Below are 25,298 nucleotides of genomic sequence, written 5' to 3'. Positions count from 1 at the left end.
TTATTGTCTTCTGTTACAGCTTTCAATATGTAGTCAGTCCACTCGCCCAAATCTAGCAGGGAATCAGTTGCCTTGTAACACGGAAGCATCTAGAAATTCTTCTTAACAGTGTTCAGAGGACAATGTGAAACCCTGGGCCTTTTCCCAGAATTAGGGTGGTGGGAATGCTGTCCCGTTGACTAAGTCTGTTAGGTAAACAGACAGTTGGCAAGGTTCAGGAAGCTTCATTTGAGGATAGAATTTAGGGGGAGCTATTGGATTTACTGGCTTAATTAGTTAAGGTAACATTTATAGAAGAAATTGTCATTCTACAATTATTACCTTTTAACTTTTATTCCTAAACAGAAGGACAGCAACAAAATGTTACTTAATAAATACAATTTTTAACCAGATTGATAACTAGTAAAAGTTTTTAAGTTATTTTGCTCTGTGAATTAAACATATTTGTAACTGAAATTTACTACTGTTATTGGCTGAAATAAATAAAAGCATGAGATAATAAAGGATGACAAAGAGACAACTAACATCCAATTTAAGTTTATTTCTAAGTGCCATCTTTTTTAGAGAAAAGGCAAATTCAGAAAAGTTTAGAGAGGTACTGTTATGTTTCTGAACTTGCATAGGTGATAAAAAAAAACAGACTTTAGTATGAAAGAATTCCAGAATCAACAGGTTGTCAGCATCCATGTTTTTGAAGATTTGCTTAAGAACATGACTAAAAATGGAATGGGCAGTCTCTAATTATAAGCAGAAGGCTAGAAAATCATTTTGGCTGCATAATACAGTTTTGGTTCTAAAATCAGCACGTAAGAGGAAAATTCCTTAGGAGGATACAACGTTGAAAATCATTGTGTCATTTAATGTGAAATGCAGTAATTAATTCTTCCTCCTGTAATAAAAAGATCACTGTTTCATTGGTTTATAAAAATATATCTTTATCAGCAAATATGGCAAAATGTTAAGAATTGTTGAATATTGGTAAAAAATATATATATCCATTGTACAATTCTTTCAACTTTTGAGATTAAAAATTTTTTAAACAACAAATTATCTTTTAAACACTTAGTGATCACTAGACCTGCACTCTGTGGTGAGAAAATGAAAAATGTTAGAGACCTAGTAAGAGAAGCAGATTCACATTTCTATCTTTTTCTTCTGGCCAAATAGTCTTAGCGTGGAGTGTACAGAATGGTACTCACTGTTGGAAGCCTAGTGCATTGTCCAGTCTTACTGCAAGCCAGACAGGAAGGTTATAGAAAATAATGTTTCTGAATCAGTATTTTCTGAATCATATGAAATTGTAGTTTCAGCCAAGATGACATTAGGAATGAGAGATATGGGACCAAATTTTAACACTGTAAAAAATATTTGACTCTAATAGGAAACATGAGTAGAATTGTAATGATACTTGATTGAATTTTAAAAGATGCCTGTATAAGATCTTAAAATTAGGAAAAAAATAGACTTAGAAGACAGTAAATGTTATTGTGTGTGACACCTTAATAAAGGTGATTATAAAAATAAATCCTAAGCATCTAAAAAAAGAAGTGAAGCAAAACCACACCATTCTATTTTGGAGATACTTCAAAATAAATGACCTCATTTTTTATTTAAAAGAAGAATATAATATTATTTGAATGTATTTAGACAGAATATTTTAGTGCCTGCTACCACTTGAAGCCAGAGTTCAGTGTAAGCATTCTGACTATGAAGTGAAAAGCTAAGATAACTATATTTTGATATTCCTTTGACAATAAAATCATAACACTGTTCTTCTCCTTCTTTAGCCCCAGCATGAGACCAGACGTAAGCTCTCCTCCATCTAGCTCCTCAACAGCAACAACGGGACCACCTCCCAAACTCTGCCTGGTGTGCTCTGATGAAGCTTCAGGATGTCATTATGGAGTCTTAACTTGTGGAAGCTGTAAAGTTTTCTTCAAAAGAGCAGTGGAAGGTAGTGTGTGTTTTGAAGAGTTTTATTGTTCCTCTTCTTGGTTACCATTTCCCAAGTTGGATTTTGAAATTTCCATTATATGCAAAGCCTATGAAGGCTAAATAACAGTTAGGGGAGAGGAAGATGGCTCCTAGGTCCTCTGATGGACAGGAAGTTATTCAAACAACAACGCAAAAAGATGTAGAATAAAATAGAAAAGTATAAGTCGATGAGTTTGGCCAGGGAACATAAGGTAACACGATTAAGAAAGTGCTATCATATGAAATGATGGTGTTAAGTTTGGGCATACCATAATGTTCATGTATTAAAATTATGGGCTTTAACTTCCTATAAACTAATAGGTTTTAAAGTCACCACCTATACTGATCTGGCAAAAATGAGTGACAGTGAGAACTGTGATAGGAAAAAAACGCATTCATTTCATTTCTCATTCATTTTTTTTTTCTGTTAAGTCAGGGCACTGTGCTAAGTGGAATAAATACCATTAAGACCCCATCCTTGCCCTCTGGGAAGTCACAGTCCACTGAAGTGAAAGATGTGTTAACAGTGACATGGTACAGAGATTATAATATGGAGAGGGAGAGAGAAACTCGGCATGAGGAGGTCAGGAAAGGTATTTTAGTGAAGGCGATTTCACTATATAAATGTTGTAATAATACAAATCTTACTTTGCTATAGATTCAGACTGCTGACAGGGCAACAGCATTATCTCCTAAAGAAGGAGAAATTTATTCCATAGCAAACTTACTAGAAGAGAGTCTGAAATTTCCTAATATTACCAGTGACTCCTCTTGGAAAAAGTAGTCATATAATTTAGTTATTTCTAAAGCAGTTTGAAAGCAGCATGGCCTAAAGCTCTGATTATATTAATTTTTGTAGTATAGTTTGAAGTCTGGTAGAGTGATGCCTCCTGCTTTGTATTTTTAAAGGAACATAATTATTCATTCACTGTAGGAGGATTATTATTTGTCTCATGTGTGTTTGCATATCCATGAGAGTTAGATGAGTCATTTTCTTTTGTTTTACTTTTTAGCAAACATATTTGCTAAAAAGTAAAACAAAGACTATGTTAGCAAATTATGAAATTACTCCTGTTAACGCCACAAAGATTATAAGGATGCCAGCTTTGGCCAGTGTAGTAGTCCCACCTATTGATTAGAGTCAAAGGTAAAGCCCAGCCCTACTTAGTGCAATGCACCTGATAAACTGGATGTTATTTAACACATACGCAAAAGACGGAACCCTCTCCATGTCATCACTTTACCTTATTCCTCGATTTCTTAACTGCTCAAGTATTTCCATGATATAAATGCAGTGATACGGACAGTCCTGACTTAATGACTTTTCAACTTTTATGATAGTGGGAAAGTGATATGCATTCAGTATGCTCCTTGACTTACAATGGGGTCGACTTCAGATAAACTGATTGTGAATTGAAAGTATCTTAAATCAAAGAATGCACTATTGACTTATAATGGGTTTATAAACAATTAAACAGTTAAAGATACATCTTAAAGAGCATCTATGCTATATATAATAAATATTGACACATTGATTTTTGAAGGTGAAATTCACAATGAAACCTTAAAAAATATGCTATTAAAAATGTTTACTTTCCTCCATTTGAACTAAAATTGTTCTTTAAAATGGTATAAATTCAGATGCTTATGGAGACCAACTATGTGTCATTTTGGCTAAATACAGTACAGTTGTGGGGAGGAGTGCACACATGCCCTACATAAAAGCATCCAAATGCAATCAGAACAGAAAACAAAGTCACCTCCCTTACAGAAGACCAGCGCAGGCCATATGCCTCTGTGCTTAATCCCTGCTTTTAAATTCCTAGACTTGATTTCAGGTAAAATTTAATTGAATATTAACTATACTATTAAAATGTTCGTTATTTATGTATTTCAGTAAAGTATGATGGTGAGATTACATGATTAATAAGAAAGGTTAAAATATAGAATAGGTTAAGTCAGTCTTTGCTCTGTTTCCTCCTTTATTTGGATTTTAATGTTCTCAAAGGCCCTTTAAAGCTCTAAAATTCTGCACTCCCTTGATAACCTAACTCAGCAATTCTTCTGTTTTTTTTCTATCAAGACACAATAGAAACATGCTTCTAAGCCCAGATATGTATTTTGGAGCACTTTCTTAAACAATTATAATGATGCAACTTGCATTATTTATATCATACACTTAGCACTCCATTCTTTTTTTTTTTTTTGAGACGGAGTTTCGCTCTTGTTACCCAGGCTGGAGTGCAATGGAGCAATCTCGGCTTACCGCAACCTCCGCCTCCTGGGTTCAGGCAATTCTCCTGCCTCAGCCTCCTAAGTAGCTGGGATTACAGGGACGCGCCACCATGCCCAGCTAATTTTTTGTATTTTTAGTAGAGACGGGGTTTCACCATGTTGACCAGGATGGTCTCGATCTCTTGACCTTGTGATCCACCCGCCTCGGCCTCCCAAAGTGCTGGGATTACAGGCATGAGCCACCACGCCCGGCCAGCATTCCATTCTTAATACCTGGTAGAATTATAGGTTATGCCCCAGACTTGGCATAGTATAATATGGTTATTAGCAAGATGTTGCACTTTATTCAGAGCTTTGTACTAGGCAGGAATGGGCTTTACTTTTGACTCTTAATTAATAGGTGGGACTACAACACTAGCCAAAGCTGGCATCCTTGTGGTCTCTGTGGAGTAACATGAGTAATGTTATAATTTACATCCCCCATAACAAGTGATCCAAGAGAGTATGTGACCAATGCAGAAGAACCATTGTCTATTCTTATGCAATTTCACCTGTAACATGCCATCACTTCTGCCATATTTGGCCACACAGACCAATCCTGGTAAAGGATGGAAAGGGACTACATAAGAGCATGCATACAAGGAGGCAGAATCACTGAGAGCCATCTTGGAGGCTGACTCCCACACCTAACATAAATAGAAAACCAGAATGACCTGCCAGTAATAGATTTTTAACCACAAAAATAAATACCGTATAAACAAAACAATGTCACAAAATTTTAGCTGACTTGAAGACTCTTCATCTTTCTATTAGTAAGAAAGACAATTTACCAAGTAGTAGAAGACATAGGAACTCCAAAATAAGATATCTTATTTACTTATCAGAAGGGTTGACAGGGAGATTGGCTGGGCACAGTGGCTCACACCTGTTATCCCAGCAATTTAGGAGGCCAAAAAGGGAGGATTCCTTGAGGCCTGGAGTTTGAAACCAGCCTGAACAATATAACATTGTCTCTACAGGAAAAAAAATAATTATCCAGGCATGGTGACCCATGCCTGTAGTCCCAGCTACTCAGGAAGCTAAAGCAGGAGATTCAGGCTGAAAGAAGCTACGACTCACCACTGTACTCCAGCCTAGGCAACAGAGCAAGAACCTGTCTAAAAATAAATAAATGAGTCAAGGAATGCATGAATGGATTGACAGGAAATGACTATTAGTTGTACGTGGCCATGTGTTGCAAAATAGTGAATACTAGTTAAAACTCCTCATTTTATACATAAGTAACAGGTAGACTTGCCCAGCTTCATGCTAATAACCACAAAGGGCTATCTTTAACTGATGAACATACAGTGCCTCTGATCCTATAGCTGAGATTCTTAGCTGTGCGCAAGACATACCTGGGATAAAGAAATCAATACTGTCATAATATGCACATCCTGACTTTTCAGTCGGATATAAACAAAACTTTGGAATTTTTTTTTCTTTTTTTTCTTCCATTAATTGTAGGACAATGATTTAGAGATATTCTTGTAGGGCATAACTTTTTTGTATTATAACTGCTTCAACTATGGATGTATCTGTTGATCCTACTTTTGCTTTATAGAAGATAGAATTATTGGGTTAGTGCTTCCATTTTGTGTCCAAGTAGGGAAGCTAGGAAACTTAGAGAGTACAAAGAGAAATTGAAACAGCTGGTACAGATAATTGGCATTGGAGAGCAGCTCTAAACAAAGGTAAATTATAGTCCAGTGGTCAATTTTGTGGCCTATCCTTTACAAAGAATTGAACCTGATACAGTTAACCATCTACCCCAAACTCTTATTTGTTTAAAACACAATCTATCAAACAGTTTAAAACATAATTTATCAAAAAAGTGGTTACCCTTTGTGGGTAGTGGGTGGAATTGGGCAGAAAGGGGGCTTGTTTGGAGACTGTTTTGTTTCTTGATCTGAGAGCTGATTACATAAACGTGCTTGGTTTGTAAAAATTTATTAAGTGGTTCACTTATGATTTGTGTACTTCTATATATGAGTACTGCAGTAAGGTTTTTTATTGAACAGTTTTCAGTTTGTTGAATAGAAAAACGGAGACTCTCTGTTGTTGACCTCTCAACCTCATAATGGTAATGTAGGCAGGAACACCTCCCTAATCAATACCTGTGGGCGCCTTGGTTATATTCCACCAGAAACAAAAACAGATAGAGGCTCTCCATTAAAAAAAAAATCCTTGAAGACCTGTGAAACGTTAATAGTACCTTTTATTCCATATAGGACAGCACAATTATTTGTGTGCTGGAAGGAATGATTGCATCATCGATAAAATTCGAAGAAAAAACTGCCCAGCATGCCGCTATCGAAAATGTCTCCAAGCTGGAATGAACCTGGAAGGTAACGTAAATACATGAAAACAATTGTTTGTCTCTGTAGCGTATAAAAATCTATCATTTTACTTTTGAGGGATACAAGTGAACAGATGTAATAATGTAGTCAGTTCAGTATATATGCTAGTATATTGACTAGCATCATATTATTGCCTGATAAAAATCAGAAATTTTTTCATGAATAAAAGTTTATCCACCAGTTCTTCTTATACACACTGAATTCAGTACAGCCAGACTATATACAAAGAAAGGAAATTATGTAATAATGAAAACTATCCCTAGGGTTGGAAATGTTTCTGTATCATAATATTTACATGTCCATTTTTCTTTTTGGCATTCTAAAGCACACCTTTTACTTGGAGATCTATGTTGTATTACAGATCTGCAAGAAAAGAAACCCTCAAGGAAGAATTGGATGGGTTTTGTTTTGGTTTTGAAGTAAAGAGGAAACCTGGGCTGGGTGCAGTGGCTCACGCCTATAATCCCAGCACTTTGAGAGGCCAAGGTGGGTGGATCACGAGGTCAAGAGATCCAGACCATCCTGGCCAACCCCGTCTCTGCTAAAAGTACAAAAATTAGCTGGGCGTGGTGGCACACGCCCATAGTCCCAGCTACTTGGGAGGCTGAGGCAGGAGAATCACTTGAACCCAGGAGGTAGAGATTGCAGTGAGCCGAGATTGTGCCATTGCACTCCAGTCTGGGCGACAGATCGAGGCTCTATCTTTAAAAGAAAAAAACAAAAACAAAACCCTGAAACTAGTTATAAGTTAAGAGTTTCATATCCACGTTTATGTAACAAGTTGTATAATTAACACTGATTCAGCATTAAAAAATTTTCAATGTTTGGAATTCCGTTCTGGTTGAAATGGCAAGTTCTGTGAAGGTAGTGGTGATCTGATAACACATATGCTTATTATTTATTGTGACAGTAGCACTTTTATTCAGCAAGTATGTACTGAGGCAAGTCACTAGATACAAAATGAATAAAATAGTCCCTGTATTCTAGTAGTTTGCCTACTAGCTAGGTTGCAAAGTCAGTCACAAAAGAGCATGGCCCACCATAGAGGGCATAGGGCCACAGGAACAAAAGGAAGGTCACCTAGTTCTGTCTTGGAAGTCAAGGAAGAAGTAACATTGAATTTTAAATCTATAAGCTGAGTAGGAATTAGGTAGATGAAAAGTAAGGGCAGAGACATGATCAGGTTTGTATTTTGCAGACAAATCTTACGTAGAGAGACCAATTAAATTAACAGCAGTCCTCCAGATAAGAGATGGCAGTACTGAGAATGGGAACCATGTGGTTCTTTTTATGATGATGATGATGATGATTTTTATGATGATTATTATTATTTTAGAGACAAAGTCTCACTCTGTCACTAAGGCTGGAGTACAGTGGCATGAATATAGCTCACTGCAGCCTTGAACTCCTGGGCTCAAGCCATCCTCCTACCTGATAGAGCTACAGATGCACACTACTACACCCAGCTGATTTTTAAAAATTTTTGTTTTAATTTTTTTGTAGAGACAAAGGGGTCTTGTTATGTTGCCCAGGCTGGTGTCTAACTCCTGGCCTTAAGTGATTCCCCTGTTGTGGCCCCGCAGAGTGCTAGGATTACAGGCGTGAGCCACTGCAATTGACCTATGTGGTTCTTCTGATACGAGAGACTAATTGTTGGTGCTATTGAGCACACACTGTGTGTACATCTTGTTAAACAGATTTATGGGTATGACTATGAAGACTCTAGTTCCCCAAACCACACACACAACTTTATCTACATTTGACCAGGATATTTAAACTTGACTGTAGAGTGCCAGCATGTTAAACATTGATTTTCATAAAATGATAGCTGCCCACTTTCTTGTAGATGTTACAAAACCTGCAGAGATTAAAAAATGCACACAGAAGGTTGCTTTCAGTTCCACAAGGGTAGTTTATATAACAAACAGTATTCCCCACTTTCTTAAATACCAGATCTCTGCCCAGATTTTACTTAGTTTCTTCTTTCTGCTCTCTAATATCCTGTGAATGTAATATAATTTGACCATTTAAATATACATTAAGGCACATGAGTTTTTAGCGCCCTTTGGTTTATTTTCTCTGGCCCCAGTTATCTCTAATATGCATGTTTTCATCTTAGCAGTTTTATAGTTAGAAATAGGTTTTGAATGAAGCTCAAAGGACAAAGCCAAATAAAATTCTGTCATATCTCTAATATATTGTGGTCGCTTACCCAGTAACATTTTTACGTGCTTTTCTGAATACATATAAAGTTTAAGATCTTGGAGCTTTAAGCATATAATGTTTTTCTGGGCAATTTCTTCCTATCCAAACAAAAAGGGAATTCTTTCATCAAGAGAAAAAAGATATATCAACTACAAAGTAATGATATTGATGGACTAGGCTATTAAGTTTGTCTATTTTTTTCTTATCTTACCGTTTAATATCAATTGCAGTGCCCTTTGCCCTTCCTGCAGTAGAAGATGACCTAAGATAGTGACTGACATCTGATTTTTCTGTTAATTATACCATCACTGCCATTTTCAGTGATGGTATAATTATCTTTTTGTTGGGCATCAGAAATTTTTCTTACATGAATGAAATTTAAGCTGTGGTTTCTCAAAATATTATATTAAAAATCACAACCAATTATATGCTTTTATAAGTTGTCAATATAACATATCCAGGTAGTGGAAAAATTGGTATTTGTTCAAAACTACTACATATTAGTCTTTTATATATATTCTTCTACTTTTTTGGACCCTCAAATTATTAAAAACACCTTTGAGTAGGGCCATGATTTACTTTATATCCATTTTTATACTATGTAGTAGAACAAAATTCTAATTTGTTATTTAATACTATAATATCTACTATGTGACACATATAGTTGATCCAATTCTACTTGTAGATAAATTGAAAGAAAGCCTTAAAACAGTTCTTAGGGTTTGTGTGTGTTATTTTACTGTAAAAGTACCGTTTTCATATTGAACTAACCCCAGTATATATAAAACCTTCATTTGGCATGGTATGTGTGAGCACCAGAAATCTTTGGCAGACCCTAATACTTACAATATAGATGAGCCATGTGTTTCACACTTTTTTTTTCAACCTTTACAAATACTCTCTTGTTCATCAGATTACTTCTCCTAAGCCAAGCAGTTTCAGTGATAGACCCAGAGTAACTTTGCCCAAGTCTCTCCATAAATGTAACTTAGGACTGCAAGTGCTCTATTTTGATACTCTTGCTTCATACCAAGTAAATCTCAAGATTTATTTTAAGGGAGTGGACTTCACTGCTTAAAGTGCCTAGCATTTAAGAACAGATAAGTTTTGCAATGGTGTTCCTAAATGTTTTTTTTTTAACTTGCGTTTCTCTTGTTACTAAATGTTTTATGTTCATTTCATTTTAAGGTATATTATAATCCAAAGTATGGCTTTACTTTTAGCATAAACAGTCAAATGAAACTTAAAGATGGCATTATCAGATTTATTACCAAATATTATTTAAACTAATTTTTTAAGTTCATAAACCAAATCTAGTAGTTTCTTTTATTTTAGATTCTGGGGGTGCATGTACATGTTTCTTACTAAGATACATTGTGTTCATTGGAGTACAGTTGAACATTTCATCCAGGAAGTAAGCTTAACTTACCTAACAGGTGCTTTTTAACATGTTCCTCCCTTCCTCTAACTCTCCTCTTGTATTTCCCAGTGTCTGTTCCAATCTTTATGTCTATGTGTACCCAATGTTTAGCTCCCATTTATAAATGAGAACACGGTATTTGGTTTTCTGCATTCGTTCATTTAGGATACTGGCCACCTGTCACATCCATGTTGCTGTAAAGGACGATGGTTTCATTCTTTTTGTGGCTATATAGTATTCCATGGCATATAAATACCACATTTTCTTTATCCAATCCACTGTTGATGGGCACCTGGGTGGTTCCATGTCTTTGCTATTGCAAACCATGCTGCGATGAACATATGGGTACATGTGTCTTTTTGACAGAATGATTTATTTTTCTTTGGGTATATGCCCAGCAATAGGATTGCTAGGTTGAATCGTAGTTAAATTCTTAATTCTTTGAAAAATCTCCAGATTTCTTTCCACAGTGGCATCATTGTGGTTTTGACTTGCATTGCTCTGATGATTAACAATCATGAGCATTTTTTCATATGTTTGTTGGCTACATGTATATCTTTTTATCAGAAGTGTCTGCTCATGTCTTTTGCCCATTTTTAATGGGGTTGTTTTTGCTTAATTTATTTGTTTTGTTTAAGTGCCATATAGACTCTGGATATAGAGCTTTGTCAGATACATAGTTTGCAAATATTTTCTCCCATTTTGTAGATTATCTGTTTATTCCATTGATAGTTTTTCTGCTGTGCAGGATCTCTTTAATTTAATTAGGTACCATTGTCAATTTTTGTTTTTGTTGCAGTTGCTTTTGGGGATTAGTCACAAATTCTTTTTCCCAAGGCCAGTGTCAAGAAGGTTATTTCCTAGATTTACTTCTAGGATTTTCATAGTTTGAGGTCTTACATGTACATCATCTTTAATTCATCTTAATTTTTGTATGGCCCCAGGGAGTCCAGTTTCATTCTTCTGCACATGGATAGCCAGTTATCCCAGCACCACTTGTGGAATAGGGAGTCCTTTCCCCATGGCTTATTTTTATCAACTTTATTGAAGATTAGATGGCTGTATTAGATGTGTGTGTCTTTATTTCTGGACTCTATTCTGTACCATTGTGTGTGTGTATGTGTTATGCCAGTACCATGCTGTTTTGGTTACTGTAGTCTGTAATATAGTTTGATTGGGATAATATGATGTTGCTAGCTTTGTTGTTTTTGCTTAGGATTGCTTTAGTTATTTGGGCCTTATTTTGGTTCCATATGAATTTTAGAATGCTCTTTGCTAATTCTGTGAAAAATGACATTGTAGTTTGATAGGAATAGTGTTGAATCTATAAGATTGCTTTGGGTAGTATAACCATTTTAAAGATACTGATTGTACCAATTCATGAGCATGGAATGTTATTCCATTTGTTTGTGTCATTCCTGATTTCTTTCAGCGGTGTTTTGTTGTTCTCTCTGGAAAAATCTTAAACTAACTTAGTTAGATGGCATTCCTACGTATTTTACTCTTTTGGTGACTATTATAAATGGGATTGCATTTTTTTGCTCTTCACCTTTAATTATTAAAAAGAAATTATAATCAGTAAAAACATCACTTAAAAGACATTTTTTATTAATGAAAGTTTTTCTTAATCCACATTTCAACTTTAGTATTAAACAATGCAAGGGTTTCATTTATGCACACCTATCCAGTTTAGTCCTCTTAAATTCATTTGCTTGCTACGCATTTATGTTTAACAGGTAAAAGCTATCAATTACCAACTATTTCAAAAAAGATAACTAACTGCACTGGAAAATGAAGGAATTGCATACTTGATTTGGCTCTCAGTTTGAACATTACTGGTGTATAGAAATACTACTTACTTTTGTACAATAATTTTAAATCCTGAACGTTTACCAAAGTTGTTTATCAGCTCCAGGAGCCTTTTGGTAGAGTCTTCAGGGTTTTCTAGGTATAGATCCATATTGTCAGTGAAAAGAGATCGTTTGATTACCTCTTTTCCTATTTGGAAGCCTTTTATTTTTTTCTCTTACCTGATTGTTCTGACTTAGGATTTCCAATACTCCTCTGCTGAATTGGAATGGTGAGAGTGGGCAACCTTGTCTTACTGCATTAAGGGGAATGCTTCCAGCGTTTGCCATTTGGTATGATGGCTGTACGTTTGTCATAGATGGCTCTTGTTACTTTGAGGTATGTGCCTTCCATACCTAGTGTGGTAAGGATTTTTATCATGGATATGTTGGATTTTCTTGCTTTTTCTGCATCTTTGAGATGATTGTATTTTTTTTGTTTATGTGATGAATCACATTTATTGATTTGCGTAAGTTGAACAAGCCTTGCATCCCAGAAATAAAGCCTACTTGACTGTGGCAAAATAACTTTTTGATGTGCAGCTAGATGCAGTTTACTGGTGTTTTGTTGAAGATTTTTGCATCAGTGTTCATTGGGGATATTAACCAGTAGCTTTTTTGTTGTTATTGTGTCTCTACAGGTTTTGGTACTAGAATGTTGTTTCCCTTGTAGAATAAGTTAGGGATGAGTCTTTCCTGATAGCTTTTTTAGAATAGTTTTAGTAGGATTAGTACCAGCTCTTCTTTGTATACCTGGTAAAATTTGGCTGTGAATCCGTCTGTTCAAGGGCTTCTTTTCATTGGTAGGTTTTTTTTAAATTACTGATTCAATTTCAGAACTTGTTATTGGTCTGTTCAGAATTTCCATTTCTTCCTGGTTCAAAATCTAGGGAGGTTATGTGTTTCCATTTACACATACATACTCCAAATAATGGCTTTATATATACAGGGGTTAGTTGAAAACAAAAATGATTCTTTCATAGTAAACACCCCGCACACACACGCACGCGTGCATAAACCCTAAGATGTTTTAAAGCCTTTCTTCAAATTTATCCATTACCTCTAGATTTTCTACTTTGTGTGCATAGAGGTGCTTGTAATAGTGTGAAGATCTTTTTTATTTCTGTGGAATCTCTTGTATTTTCATCTTACTGTGTTTATTTGGGTCTTCACTCTTTTTTAATTTGTTAACCTAACTAGCAGTCTATCAGTCTTGTTTATCCTTTCAAGTAACCAACTTCTATTAACTAGGTTTTAAGCTAAATAAGATTTATCTACTTTTATTATGGAGGAAGTATTATTACCACAGACACATGAACACTTCTGTAGAGATCCTACATTGACTGCCAATCTACTATATGATCCAATGGGTCAGGAATTTATATTAGAGTAAAATTTTAATAACTAAATTGCTTTAAAATAGTGATTGTTTAAATGATTCAGTTCAATTAACCCTTTCTTGAAGATACTTTGAAAATTTACTAGTATTATTTTTTGCTCTAGTCAGTACAGCACAATTAGGTTCACTAGCACTTTATGAACTGTATTCTGAGAAACATCAGTTTTCTCATTTAGGACTAAATATAAATAGAAATCAATTACAAACTGAGTCATAGAAAATGCTTTTTTAAAAAATCCTCCAGCTTGTTACTCTTTCTTCTTTGTTCTAATGTGGAGTTAATAAATATGCATTCTACGCCAGGCAAAACCCCTTCTCTCTCTCTTTTTCTTTTTTTTTAGATAATCAGCTAATAGCCAGGCACCCTTTTGGGTCTAATAAGAAATATTTACAACCTGCTTTCTCTCTGAAGTCTGTCATCTGAGAGATTCTTCTGCACAATAAAACTTGGTCTCCACAATCCTTTACCTTAACCTAAACACTCCTTTCCATGGATCCCAGGTCTTCAGATAAACTCAACCGTCAACCAGAAAATGTTTAAATTCACCTGTAGCCTGGAAGCCCCCACTTTGAGTGGTCCTGCCTTTCTGAACCAAACCAATATATTTCTTTTTTTTTTTTAATGTTAACACGAATATCACCAACTTCAACTTTTGTTGTTTTTTTGTTTGTTTGTTTTTTGGAAAAAAAGAGAAAGTAAAAAAAGAATGAAGGAGAGGAAGAAAAAGGAAGAGGAAGAGAGAAACGGGAGTGTTGCTTTATTGCCCAGGCTAGAATGCAGTCTAAAAATGGGTATTGAAAACCTCTTTTATACCAATAATTGTGCTTAATAATGGAGACAGGAAAAAATGAGAGAAGAAAATAACAAACAAGTAGCCAACCAATATTTCATTTAAACCTGTGAGTAGGTGTGATGTGGTACTGATAAGAATGTATATTTTATGTATTTAAAGTGGAGAGTTCTATAAATGTTTTATTAAGTTTACTTGTTCTGGATCTGAGTTCAAGTCCTGGATATCCTTGTTAATTTTCTGTCTCGTTGATCTATCTAATACTGATGTTGAAGTCTCCCACTATTATTGTGTGAGAGTCTAAGTCTCTTTATAAGTCTTATGTATCTGGGTGTTCCTGTATTGGGTGTGTATATATTTAGGATCATTAGCTCTTCTTGTTGCATTGATCCTTTTGCCATTATGTAATAACCTTCTTTGCCTCTTTTGATCTTTGTTGGATTAAAATCTATTTTATCAGAGGCGAGAATTGCAACTCCTGCTTTTTATTTATTTATTTATTTATTTATGCTCTCCGTTTGGTTGGTAAATATTTCCCCATCCCCTTGTTTTGGGTCTTTGTGTATCCTTGCATGTGAGATGGGTCTGGATGTAGCATACCGATGGGTTTTGGCAGTGTCTTTTGATTGGGGGATTTAGTCAGTTTAAATTTAGGATTAATAATAATATATGTGAGTTTATTGCTGCCATTTGATGTTAGCTGGCTGTTTTGCCCATTAGTTGATGTAAATTCTTCATTATGTTGATGCTGTTTACTTTTTGGTATATTTTTGGAAAGGCTAATGCTGGTTGTTTCTTTCTATGTATAATGCTTCTTTCAGAAGCTCTCGTAAAGCAGGCCTGGTAGTGATGAAATCTCTGATTACTTGCTTGTTCACAAAAGATTTTATTTTTCCTTCGCTTGTGAAGCTTAGTTTGGCTGGATATGAAATTCTGGGTTGAAAGTTCTTTTCTTTAAAGATGTTGAATATTGGCCCCACTCTCTTCTGGCTTGTAGGGTTTCTGCTGAGAGATCTGCTGTGAGTCTGATAGGCTTCCCTTTGTGGGTAACCTGACCTTTCTCTCTGGCTGCCCTTAGTATTTTCTCCTTCATTTCAACCCTGGTGAATCTAACGATTATGTGCCTTGGGGTTGCTCTTTTTGAGGAATATCTTTGTGGTGTTCTCTGTATTACCTGGACTTGAATATTTGCCTGCCTTGCTAGGTTGGGAAAGTTTTCCTGAATAATACCCTGAAGAGTATTTTCGAGCTTGGATTCATTCTCTTCGTCGCATTCAGGTACACCTATCAAACGAAGATTAGGTCTTTTCACATAGTCCCATATTTCTTGGAGACTTTGCTCATTCCTTTTTATCCTATTTTCTCTAATCTTGTCTTCTCATTTTATTTCATTAAATTGGTCTTCGACCTCTGATATCCTTTCTTCTGCTTGATCAATTCGGCTGTTAAAACTTGTGCATACTTCGCGAAGTTCTCGTGTTGTTTTTCAACTCCATTAATTCACTTATATTCCTCTCTATATTGTCTATTCTCGTTAGCATTTCCTCAAACCTTTTTTTAAAGTTCTTAGTTTCTTTGCATTGGGTTAGAACGAGTTCTTTTAACTCCCAGAAGTTTCTTATCATCCACCTTCTGAATCCTACTTCTGTTCATGGAACACACTTCTCCATCAGACCTTGTTCTGTTGCTAATGAGGAACTGTGATCTCATGTAGATGGAGAGGCATTCTGATTTTGGGTATTCTCAGCCTTTTTAGGCTTGTTTCTTCCCTTTGTTATAAATTTATCCATCTGTCATCTTTGTAATTACTGACTTTCTAATTAGGTTTCTGAGTGGATGTCCAACTTGATGATTCCCAGCGCCGGAATCTGAGCAACCACTGTGCCGGCTAAAACAGCAACGTTAAGATTGATGGTGCTTTTCTGCCCGGGAACCTCTGGTCTGTCTTCCTTCTTGAGTCCGTCCTTCAATCAGCTGAATAGGCGACTCTGCCTTCCCAGAGCTCCAAATGTCGGCCAAAAGGGGACCCAGTCCCATTTACTCTGCACCAAGAACCACCGTGCCAGCCACAAGAGTCACGCTGGTGACCCGTGGGGCTCCTCTGCTGGGAATCTCCTGGTCTGTGAGCAACAAAAATTCATCTGAAAGTGTGGTATCCTCTCGTTCTCTGTGCTTTCACTGGAAGCTACAATCCCGAGCTGCTAGTGATCAGCCATCTTGGATCTCTCTCGATTTGTTAATCCTGTGAAACCCCTTCTCTACTATAAATACAAAAATTAGCTGGGCATGGTAGTGTGTGCCTGTAATCCCAGCTACTCAGGAGGCGGAGGTTGATGGTGGGATTGAACCTGGGAGGCCGGGGTTGCAGTGAGCCAAGATTGTGCCACTGCACTCCAGCCTGGGCGACAGGACAAGACTGTCTCAAAAATATATATATATGCATTCTAAACCCTTTAATGTTATGGTTAATTGAGGTTTTCACAGTACCATTTCAGTGTATTAATTTAGGACATGTATGTTCTCTTTACATTGTCAACAAAGTACATTCTGTGATTTTGGATCTAGATTCTGGTGGGATACTTCTGGTTGTTTAAAGAGTTTATTTATGTCAAAGATCAGATGGTTGTAAATTTGTAGCATTAAGATCATGTCATCTGCATATAGAGACAGCATGTAGAGAGGAGCCCCACAGGTCACCAGCACGACTCTTGTAGCTGACACGGTGGTTCTTGGTGCAGAGTAAACGGGACTGGGTCCCCTTTTGGCCGACATTTGGAGCTCTGGGAAGGCAGAGTCGCCTAGTCAGCTGATTGAAGGACGGACTCAAGAAGGAAGCCAGACCAGAGATTCCTGGGCAGAAAAGCACCATCAATCTTAATGCTGTTCAATTGGGCTATATTTCTGTTTTGGTAGCAGTACCATGCTGTTTTGATTACTGTAGCCTTGTAGTATAGTTTGAAGTCAGGTAGTGTGATGCTTCCAGCTTTGTTCTTTTGTTTTTGGATTGTCTTTGCTATGCAGGCTCTCTTTAGTTCCATATGAAATTTAAAGTGGTTCTTTTCCAGTTCTGTGAAGCAGGTCGATGGTAGCTTGATGGGGATAGCATTGAATCTGTAAATTACTTTGGGCAGTATGGCCATTTTCAAAATATTGATTCTTCCTAACCATGAGCATGGGATTTTTTTCTATCTGGTTGTGTCCACTCTTATTTCCTTAAGCAGTGGTTTGTAGTTCTTGAAAAGATCCTTTACATCCTTTCTTTGTTAGTTGTATTCCCAGGTATTTTATTCTCTTTGTAGCAATTGTGAATCGGAGTTTGCTCTCGATTTGGCTGTTAGTCTGTAATTGGTGTATAGGAATGCTTGTGATTTCTGCACATTGATTTTGTATCCTGAGACTTCGCTGAAGTTGCTTATCAGTTTAAGGAGATTTTGGGCTGAAATGATAGGGTCTTCTAAATATACAATCATGTCGTCTGCATATAGAGACAATTTGACTTCCTCCTTTCCTAATTCAATACCCTTTATTTCTTTTTCTTGCCTGATTGCTTGGCTAGAATTCCCAATACTATATTGAATAGGTGTGGTAAGAGAGGGCATCCTTGTCTACTGTTTACTCCCAAGCAGTATCTATGTAAGTACCTATGTAAAGGTGAAAAGTAGATTTTTCTACTGTTAGAACTAATACTGTTTTTAGCATGTAATCTGCTATTGTCATCTTCCTATCTTAATAAGTGGCTTTGAACAAGTGAAAATAGTATAATTCTCTTCATGATATATACTACCATGATTTAATCTTAAACCACAGTTTGTAATCATTATTACAAGCTTAATTTCTTTTAGTTTATTATTTAGAATAATTTGCCTTATATAACCAATGAAATTGTTGCATTTGGAGTGAAAGTGAGACAAAAAAATAATTTGTAGAATTTACAAAAGTGATTTACTCAGATTGTTTTAACATACTGTTATAATAGTTTGTATGCCTTATACTTTGTATAAGCCATAACTATAATGCAGTTTCTGGCCTATTTGTAAGCAAAATTTTCCTCTGGATCCTTTGCTTTCAGAAAAAAAAAAAGTTTTTTTCTCCTCGTCCATGTCATTTTATCATAAATGCTAAATAAAATATTTCTCCCAATAGTTTTAGAAAGTAAAAATACTTCTTGACTATGTAGCACAGACCTTCCCATTACAATTCATTTTTATGTATTTTTTAAAATACCCACAGCTCGAAAAACAAAGAAAAAAATAAAAGGAATTCAGCAGGCCACTACAGGAGTCTCACAAGAAACCTCTGAAAATCCTGCTAACAAAACAATAGTTCCTGCAACGTTGCCACAACTCACCCCTACCCTGGTGTCACTGTTGGAGGTTATTGAACCTGAGGTGTTGTATGCAGGTTATGACAGCACTGTTCCAGACTCAACTTGGAGGATCATGACCACGCTCAACATGTTAGGAGGGCGGCAAGTGATTGCAGCTGTGAAATGGGCAAAGGCGATACCAGGTAAGATGCAAAAGATAAAAGAGCAACCATATAAACTTTTGTGTTTTCTTCAGCAAAAACACTTCAGCTTTTTTATCATCCTGAGCCCATGGCTTATCTTGTTTCCCTTACTCAGTTCTGGAAACTACGAAGTGGAGAGTCAGATGAATACAGGTAATAGGGAGTTTATAATCAAACATGTACGTTCCTCCCTCTTTTACAAATCATTATGGTAATTTCACATAGGATGATGTAATAATCAGAACTCAAGTTACAGGACTTTTACACTGAAGTTTGGGGAAAGAAAATGTTTTTAGTTAATTCCAATTGTTTTGCTTCAGTGTGGCCCTTTTTAAAATCAGGATGTTTGTAAAATTAGTAAACATCAAGTGTGCTGACTCTGTCAAAATTTGTACTAAAGTAGAATGATTTTAAGTCTTCACTAAATGAAATGCTACACATTGAATGTAATTTTAAAGATAATTTTAAATAAAAGTAGTTCCCCTATTGGAATTTGGTGTGGAAGAGCAGAGGTCAATGTCAGTGTCAGCTCTAACTTTAATGATAAAGGGAATTGACAAGCTTGTGTTCACACAAATAGGGACAGAACAAGAAAGTAACCTGTCATCCTTGTTTTATTAAAGGGGAAAGAGGTGTGGCTAGAGCAAACATTTTACTTAACTTGTTGATTAATATCTCAAGCCAGGATTCCTTTCTATTTTTAAAAATCAATACATAATAGTTGTACATATTTATTGTATGTATTTCTATTTACGGGGTACATGTAATATTTTGATAGAAGCATAGAACGTTTGTAAGGATCAAATCAGAGTAATTGGGATACCCATCACCTCAAACATTTGGGAAACATTCCAAATCTTCTAACTATTTTGAAAATGTATAATAAATTATTGTAACTGTAGACATTCTGTAGAACTTATTTCTTCTAACTGTATTTTTGCACCCTTCAACAAATCTCCCTTCATCCCCTTCACCACTACCCTTTCCAGTCACTGGTAACTGCCAAGCCAAGAATTTTGGCTTTCTATTTTACTATTTTACTATTGAGTTCATGTTTACTTAAGCAGACAAAGGTGACAAAACTGGCTACTTATTTTTTTTAACACTGAAAGCTATTAAAAAGCACAGAGGGGGCTGGGTACAGTGGCTCATGCTTGTAATCCCAGCACTTTGGGAGGCCAAGGTGGGTGGATCACTTGATCAGGAGTTCGAGACCAGGCTGGCCAACATAGCGAAACCCCATCTGTACTAAAATTACAAAAATTAGCCAAGCATGGTAGTACACCATTGTATTCCCAGCTACTTGGGAGGCTGAGGCACAAGAATCACTTGAACCTGGGAGGCAGAGGTTGCAGTGAGCTGAGAGGGTGCACTCCAGCTTGGGTGACAGAGCAAGACTATCTAAAACAAAATAAAACAAGCACAGAGGGTTTCAGTCTTAAAAGTATCAGATGACAGAGGAAAACTTTGTCTACCTAGCATTTAGTTTCCTTTTTCTGTTAGGGGCCCCCTTGTTTTGACAGGACTAAATGATCTCATTGCTCTTTGGCAATTCCCATAGAGATGATCTTCTTAGAGTGTTGCCTTATACCTTTATTTCTCCTAATTCAGGTTTCAGGAACTTACACCTGGATGACCAAATGACCCTACTGCAATACTCCTGGATGTTTCTTATGGCATTTGCCTTGGGGTGGAGATCATATAGACAAGCAAGTTCAAACCTACTGTGTTTTGCTCCTGATCTGATTATTAATGAGTAAGTTGTATGTGAGTCATTTTCCCTGAATTCATAGGGTATTTTTAACCAGCTGATGTTTTCCTGATGGACTGCTATTGTGATAATTCAGGACTGATTCAATCCTACTGGGTATCTAGGAACTAGGCAAACTAGAAAGAGAGTTATGAGTGCTTAGGGCAGGACAAGTGTAATGTAGAGCAGATGTACATGTGGCATTATTACTGTCCCAGGCCATGTTTAAGGGTATTTAACAGCATCTCTGAGGTTAGTAAAGTCTGTTACAAGCAACAAGAAATCTAACTTTCATAATCCTACTCCAGAAAGAAAAACCATGATAAAACTCATGTGGATTCAGTGGCGACAATTGCAGATGAGGATATCTAGGCTGATGGGGTGGGACATATGGACCCAGACACAAGAGATATCTCTTTGTATGGCAAGGCTCACCCAGTATCTGTGGCTTAAGAATATGGGAACAAGTTTGTTTTGTTGAACTGAGAGAAGACCAAGCCTTTAGGATTTTATAAATCGGCTATTCTCTTATCCTCTGTGCTTATTCCTGTATCTGTGAAATATTTCAGGTATCCATTTCCCCTTACCTCATTGCAGTTGTTTCCTCACTAGTTTTTACCTCCAGTGTAATCTTCATCATGTTGGCTAATGTTTGCTTCCTCAAACACAGTCTGACTGCATCACATCTCTCTCTAGGACACAGACTGTCTTCAGTGTCTTCCCACTGACCCTCTAGTATATACTCTGCATGATTTCAGCCTTTCCAGAACCTCACCTCACTTCCTCTCCTGTTGTTTTCCTTCACATACTCTTCATTCCCTTCCCTTCTTCGAGCATAGTCTTAGACTGTTGGTGTTCACATCACCAGATACACGGCAGGGAAGTCACATCCTAGCTCTTCTCACTTTCTACCTTGTGTTATTACTTTTCATAGCCCTAGCTTATTGCTCTTAGTAGAATGTAAACAGGAAGTTCACACACACATACCCGTGGTCTAAGAAGAACAAAAAATGAAGATTCGTGTTTGTATAAAAAACAGAAGTCACCTTGACTAACCTATTGCCAACAAAAGGATTGTTCAAACTACTGCATCACAATGTAACAAGATTAGGTAGTTTGAGCCAATTTTAAATTAACTGGTAAATATATTTAGTTTCTGGAGAAACTCAAGACATTATTATTCATTTCAGAATCCTACCATGCTGTTTAAGAAATACCATGTTGGCAGTATTTATTTTTTAGTCACTTTCTAACATGCAATTTGAAGGCTTTTAAGTGGAATTAAAAGCATAAACAGATTTATATGAAACACGAACTTATCCTTCCTAACCTAATTTAGAGTTTCTATTAGGGCATTCAGATTTAGATTTCAGCAGTCACAGCATAATCTGATCATGCCACATACATTCCTTATTTCTTTCCTCAACAGATTTACGTTAGTTTCATTTTCATGAAGGGATATTTACTTCCCATTCTTGTGTTCATATGCTGCTGCATATAAGATGATGATCAGTCCTCCACCTTTTTTTTTTTTTTTTAAATGAGTCTCACTCTGTCACCCAGGCTGGAGCGCAGTGCCGTGATCTTGGCTCATGGCAACCTCCACCTCGTGGCTTCAAGCAATTCTCTGCGTCAGCCTCCTGAATAGCTGGGATTACAGGCATGCCCCACCATGCCCGGTTAGTTTTTTGTATTTTTAGTAGAGATGGGGTTTTGCCATATTGGCCAGGCTGGTCTTGAACTCTTGACCTCAAGTGATCCACCCAATTTGGCCTCCCAAAGTGTTGGGATTATAGGCATGAGCCACTGCACCCAGCCCTCCACTCCTTTTTTCTTAGCCTACGATGCTTCCATACTGCTCTGGTGTCTGTGACAGGCAGATTTTGTGTATCAGAAAGTGTGTATTCAAGTTCTAACCCTCTATAGAGCTGTAAAACAGTCTCTCATGGATGCCCTTAGGTCAGAATGTTGTCGGAGAAAAATGTTAGTTGTTTTTACAGCTAACAAGAATGAGCTTTTACTTATTCTACTACACTATAACTTTGTTGAAATTTTCAGTTAGGGAGTACAACCATGTACAAGAAACTAAAGGAAAAAGGTGGCTCCCAGAAAAGGAGTGCTTGCTATTAAGGATTGGGGAGGTGCCTTTGAAGAGCCTGTGATCGTGTTGGCAGCATATAATTTGTGTCTGATTCATTTTACATAAAGACATAAACCACATCTTCAGTAGAGAAAAATAACTTCTTGTTGTTAAGTCCAAGATCACTTTCTGTCAGAAACTTAAAAAAAAAATCTTGAAGCATTTTTAAAGCTGTGAACTGTGCCCAGTTTCAAGCTCTTAGTGTCAATTCAAAAGTCAAGACACTTTAGAGATCTATTTGAAAATCATAGATGTGTAATGACTATTCAGAATCATAGTCATTATGAGAATTGGTTTGGTACCTTTAAATAATATTAAGGCATATGCCTGTCAGAGGCAGATTTTGAGTATCAGAAGTCTAGAATCAGGATTTAGGTCTGGCCCTCTGCATAACAGTGAAAAGTGTCACACATTTTTGTCTTTAGAATAGAATGTGGTGAAAAATTTACCTTTAAAAATCAAGTGTGTAGGACCTAAAACTGTGTTGTCTAATTGAGCATATTCAAGTGATAAACCTTGATTTAAATGAGCAACTAGTAATACAGTTCTATAAGAATTCTAAACATTTTCATCAAATAATAATTCATGGAATGCGATAGAAAATAATGTTTCCACTGTTACATTAAATTATTCATTAGTCTCCTTAAATAGCCATGATCCAAGAAGAAGTTTAAGGGAAGTTCTCCAAAATTCAGATTTTATAAGGAATTAGCAATATTATTATTGCAATACTTGTTTTTCTTTATGAGTTCATAGTTTTGCAAAACAAAACAAAAGTATGTGCTTTTGGGGAGGGAAGTAGCACTATTTCTAACTACTACCCTGCTATTTATCTTTCACAGGCAGAGAATGACTCTACCCTGCATGTACGACCAATGTAAACATATGCTGTATGTTTCCTCTGAGTTACACAGGCTTCAGGTATCTTATGAAGAGTATCTCTGTATGAAAACTTTACTGCTTCTCTCTTCAGGTTAGTAGACCACCTTTTCACTTTATGTCAAAAGCATGAAATATGATAGTCTAGAAACAAAGATTAATTTATATACTTAGTACTAATAATTTTACCAAGTCTACTGTTATTTCCTACTAGTCAGATGATTTTTGTAAGACAAATTAGGTATCGCAGAATAGAGAGGTATATGAGCTGCATATAGGGATCTCTGTTGATTGGAATCGGTATAGACTTTTTTCTCCTTCCTTCCTTTGATCTTTTGATCATGGGAAGACATGGAAAAAGAAAGCCAACTACAGTGATTTTATTTGTCTCCTACACTGTTATTTGGTTAAAAAATTTAGTTACCTAATAAGTGTTAGCATGTATAAGAAATTATGGGAGAAAAAGATGTATCCTAGAAAAGGTATGCTTAATTACTCTTGGGGGATTGGTTAACATAGCATTGGAGCTCAATTGTCAGAGATTCACTGTCAAGAAAATGGCAACAAGAGTTTATAAAACAAACTTCTGTGAGATTACTTTTTTGCTAGCAAAGACAGAGATGTCCTTCAGTAGGTGAAGTGATAAACTATGATACCTCCAGATGATGGAATACTATTCAGGACTAAAAAGAAAGGAGCTATCAAGCCATGAAAACACATGGAGGAACCTTACATGCATATTACTAAGTGAAAAAAGCTCATCTGAAAGGGCTACATATTGTGTAATTCCAACTATATAACATTCCATAAAAGGCAAAACTGTGAAGACAGAAAAGAAAAGAAAAAAAAACAGTGGTTTCCAGGGTTTAGAAGGAAGGGAGGGATAAACTTGCAGAGCACAGAGGATTTTTACGGCATTGAAAATACTTCATATGATACCATAATGGTAGAAACATGTTGTTATACATTTGTCCAAACCCAAAGAAATGTCCACCACCAAGTGTGAGCCCTCAACTGTGGACTTTGGGTCATGATGTATAGGATAGGAGGTATATGAGAAATCTCTGTAACTTCCTCCCGATTTTGCTGTGAACTTAAAACTGCTCTAAAAGAAAGTCTTTAAAAAGAAACAAAACTCTATGAACTAGTTGGTATTATAAACCTTAGGCCATTTGCCGTAAAAATTACATGTCAATGTTTATTAACCGAGTTAATGGGTGAATACCTCTTTCATATACAAATGAGTACATTTGCAATTTTTTTAAGTCTTAATTCCATTAGTAACTGTGGTTTCCTAGTTGCCAAATAACTAAGCTATGGCTGTTGCACAAGACTGTGACTGCATTTAACCCTTTTATAACTATTTAAACATTTCCAAAGCACACATTTGTCTTAATGCATTCATATTATTTTTACTCAACAAAAAGTTGTTTTATGTTAATGGATATAAGAAGTATTAATAATATTTCAGTCAAGGCAAGAGAACCCAGTAAGGATCATTGCTAGAGACATGTTTAATATTACCTGGAGCAGTATACTTGCTAAAGAAGTGATTAAGCAGTTAAAGTTCTGATCATAACTTTGATTGATACCATGAAGTACAATTCAGTGCCTGGATACTAACAAACAACCTTATTAGTTTAAAAATATATATATGGTTTCTATTGTACACATGCCAGCCTAATTGAGCTATATAATTTTTTTCATTGTAAATAATAAGAAAAAGTAAATTGGCCTAGTATCTATCACA

General features: G+C 36.1%; 1 protein-coding gene across 18 annotated transcripts in view; it reads left to right on the top strand.

The window, feature by feature from the left end:
* NR3C1 (nuclear receptor subfamily 3 group C member 1) overlaps window positions 1-25,298 on the top strand; it is a 488,758-nt gene that overhangs the window by 448,382 nt on the left and 15,078 nt on the right. For 9 of the 18 annotated variants that reach the window (XM_035277201.3, XM_078352754.1, XM_078352740.1 and 6 more), the window contains exons 3-7: window positions 1,788-1,957; window positions 6,480-6,596; window positions 18,501-18,779; window positions 20,391-20,535; window positions 23,512-23,642. In XM_035277201.3, coding sequence (XP_035133092.1) covers window positions 1,788-1,957; window positions 6,480-6,596; window positions 18,501-18,779; window positions 20,391-20,535; window positions 23,512-23,642 — 842 coding nt within the window. 18 annotated transcript variants of the gene reach the window in all.

Source organism: Callithrix jacchus, chromosome 2 (assembly GCF_049354715.1).
Source record: "Callithrix jacchus isolate 240 chromosome 2, calJac240_pri, whole genome shotgun sequence".
In the NCBI taxonomy this organism is placed as follows: domain Eukaryota; kingdom Metazoa; phylum Chordata; class Mammalia; order Primates; family Cebidae; genus Callithrix; species Callithrix jacchus.
Note: the sequence above shows the minus strand (reverse complement) of the source record. Positions and strands in the feature narration are given on the sequence as shown.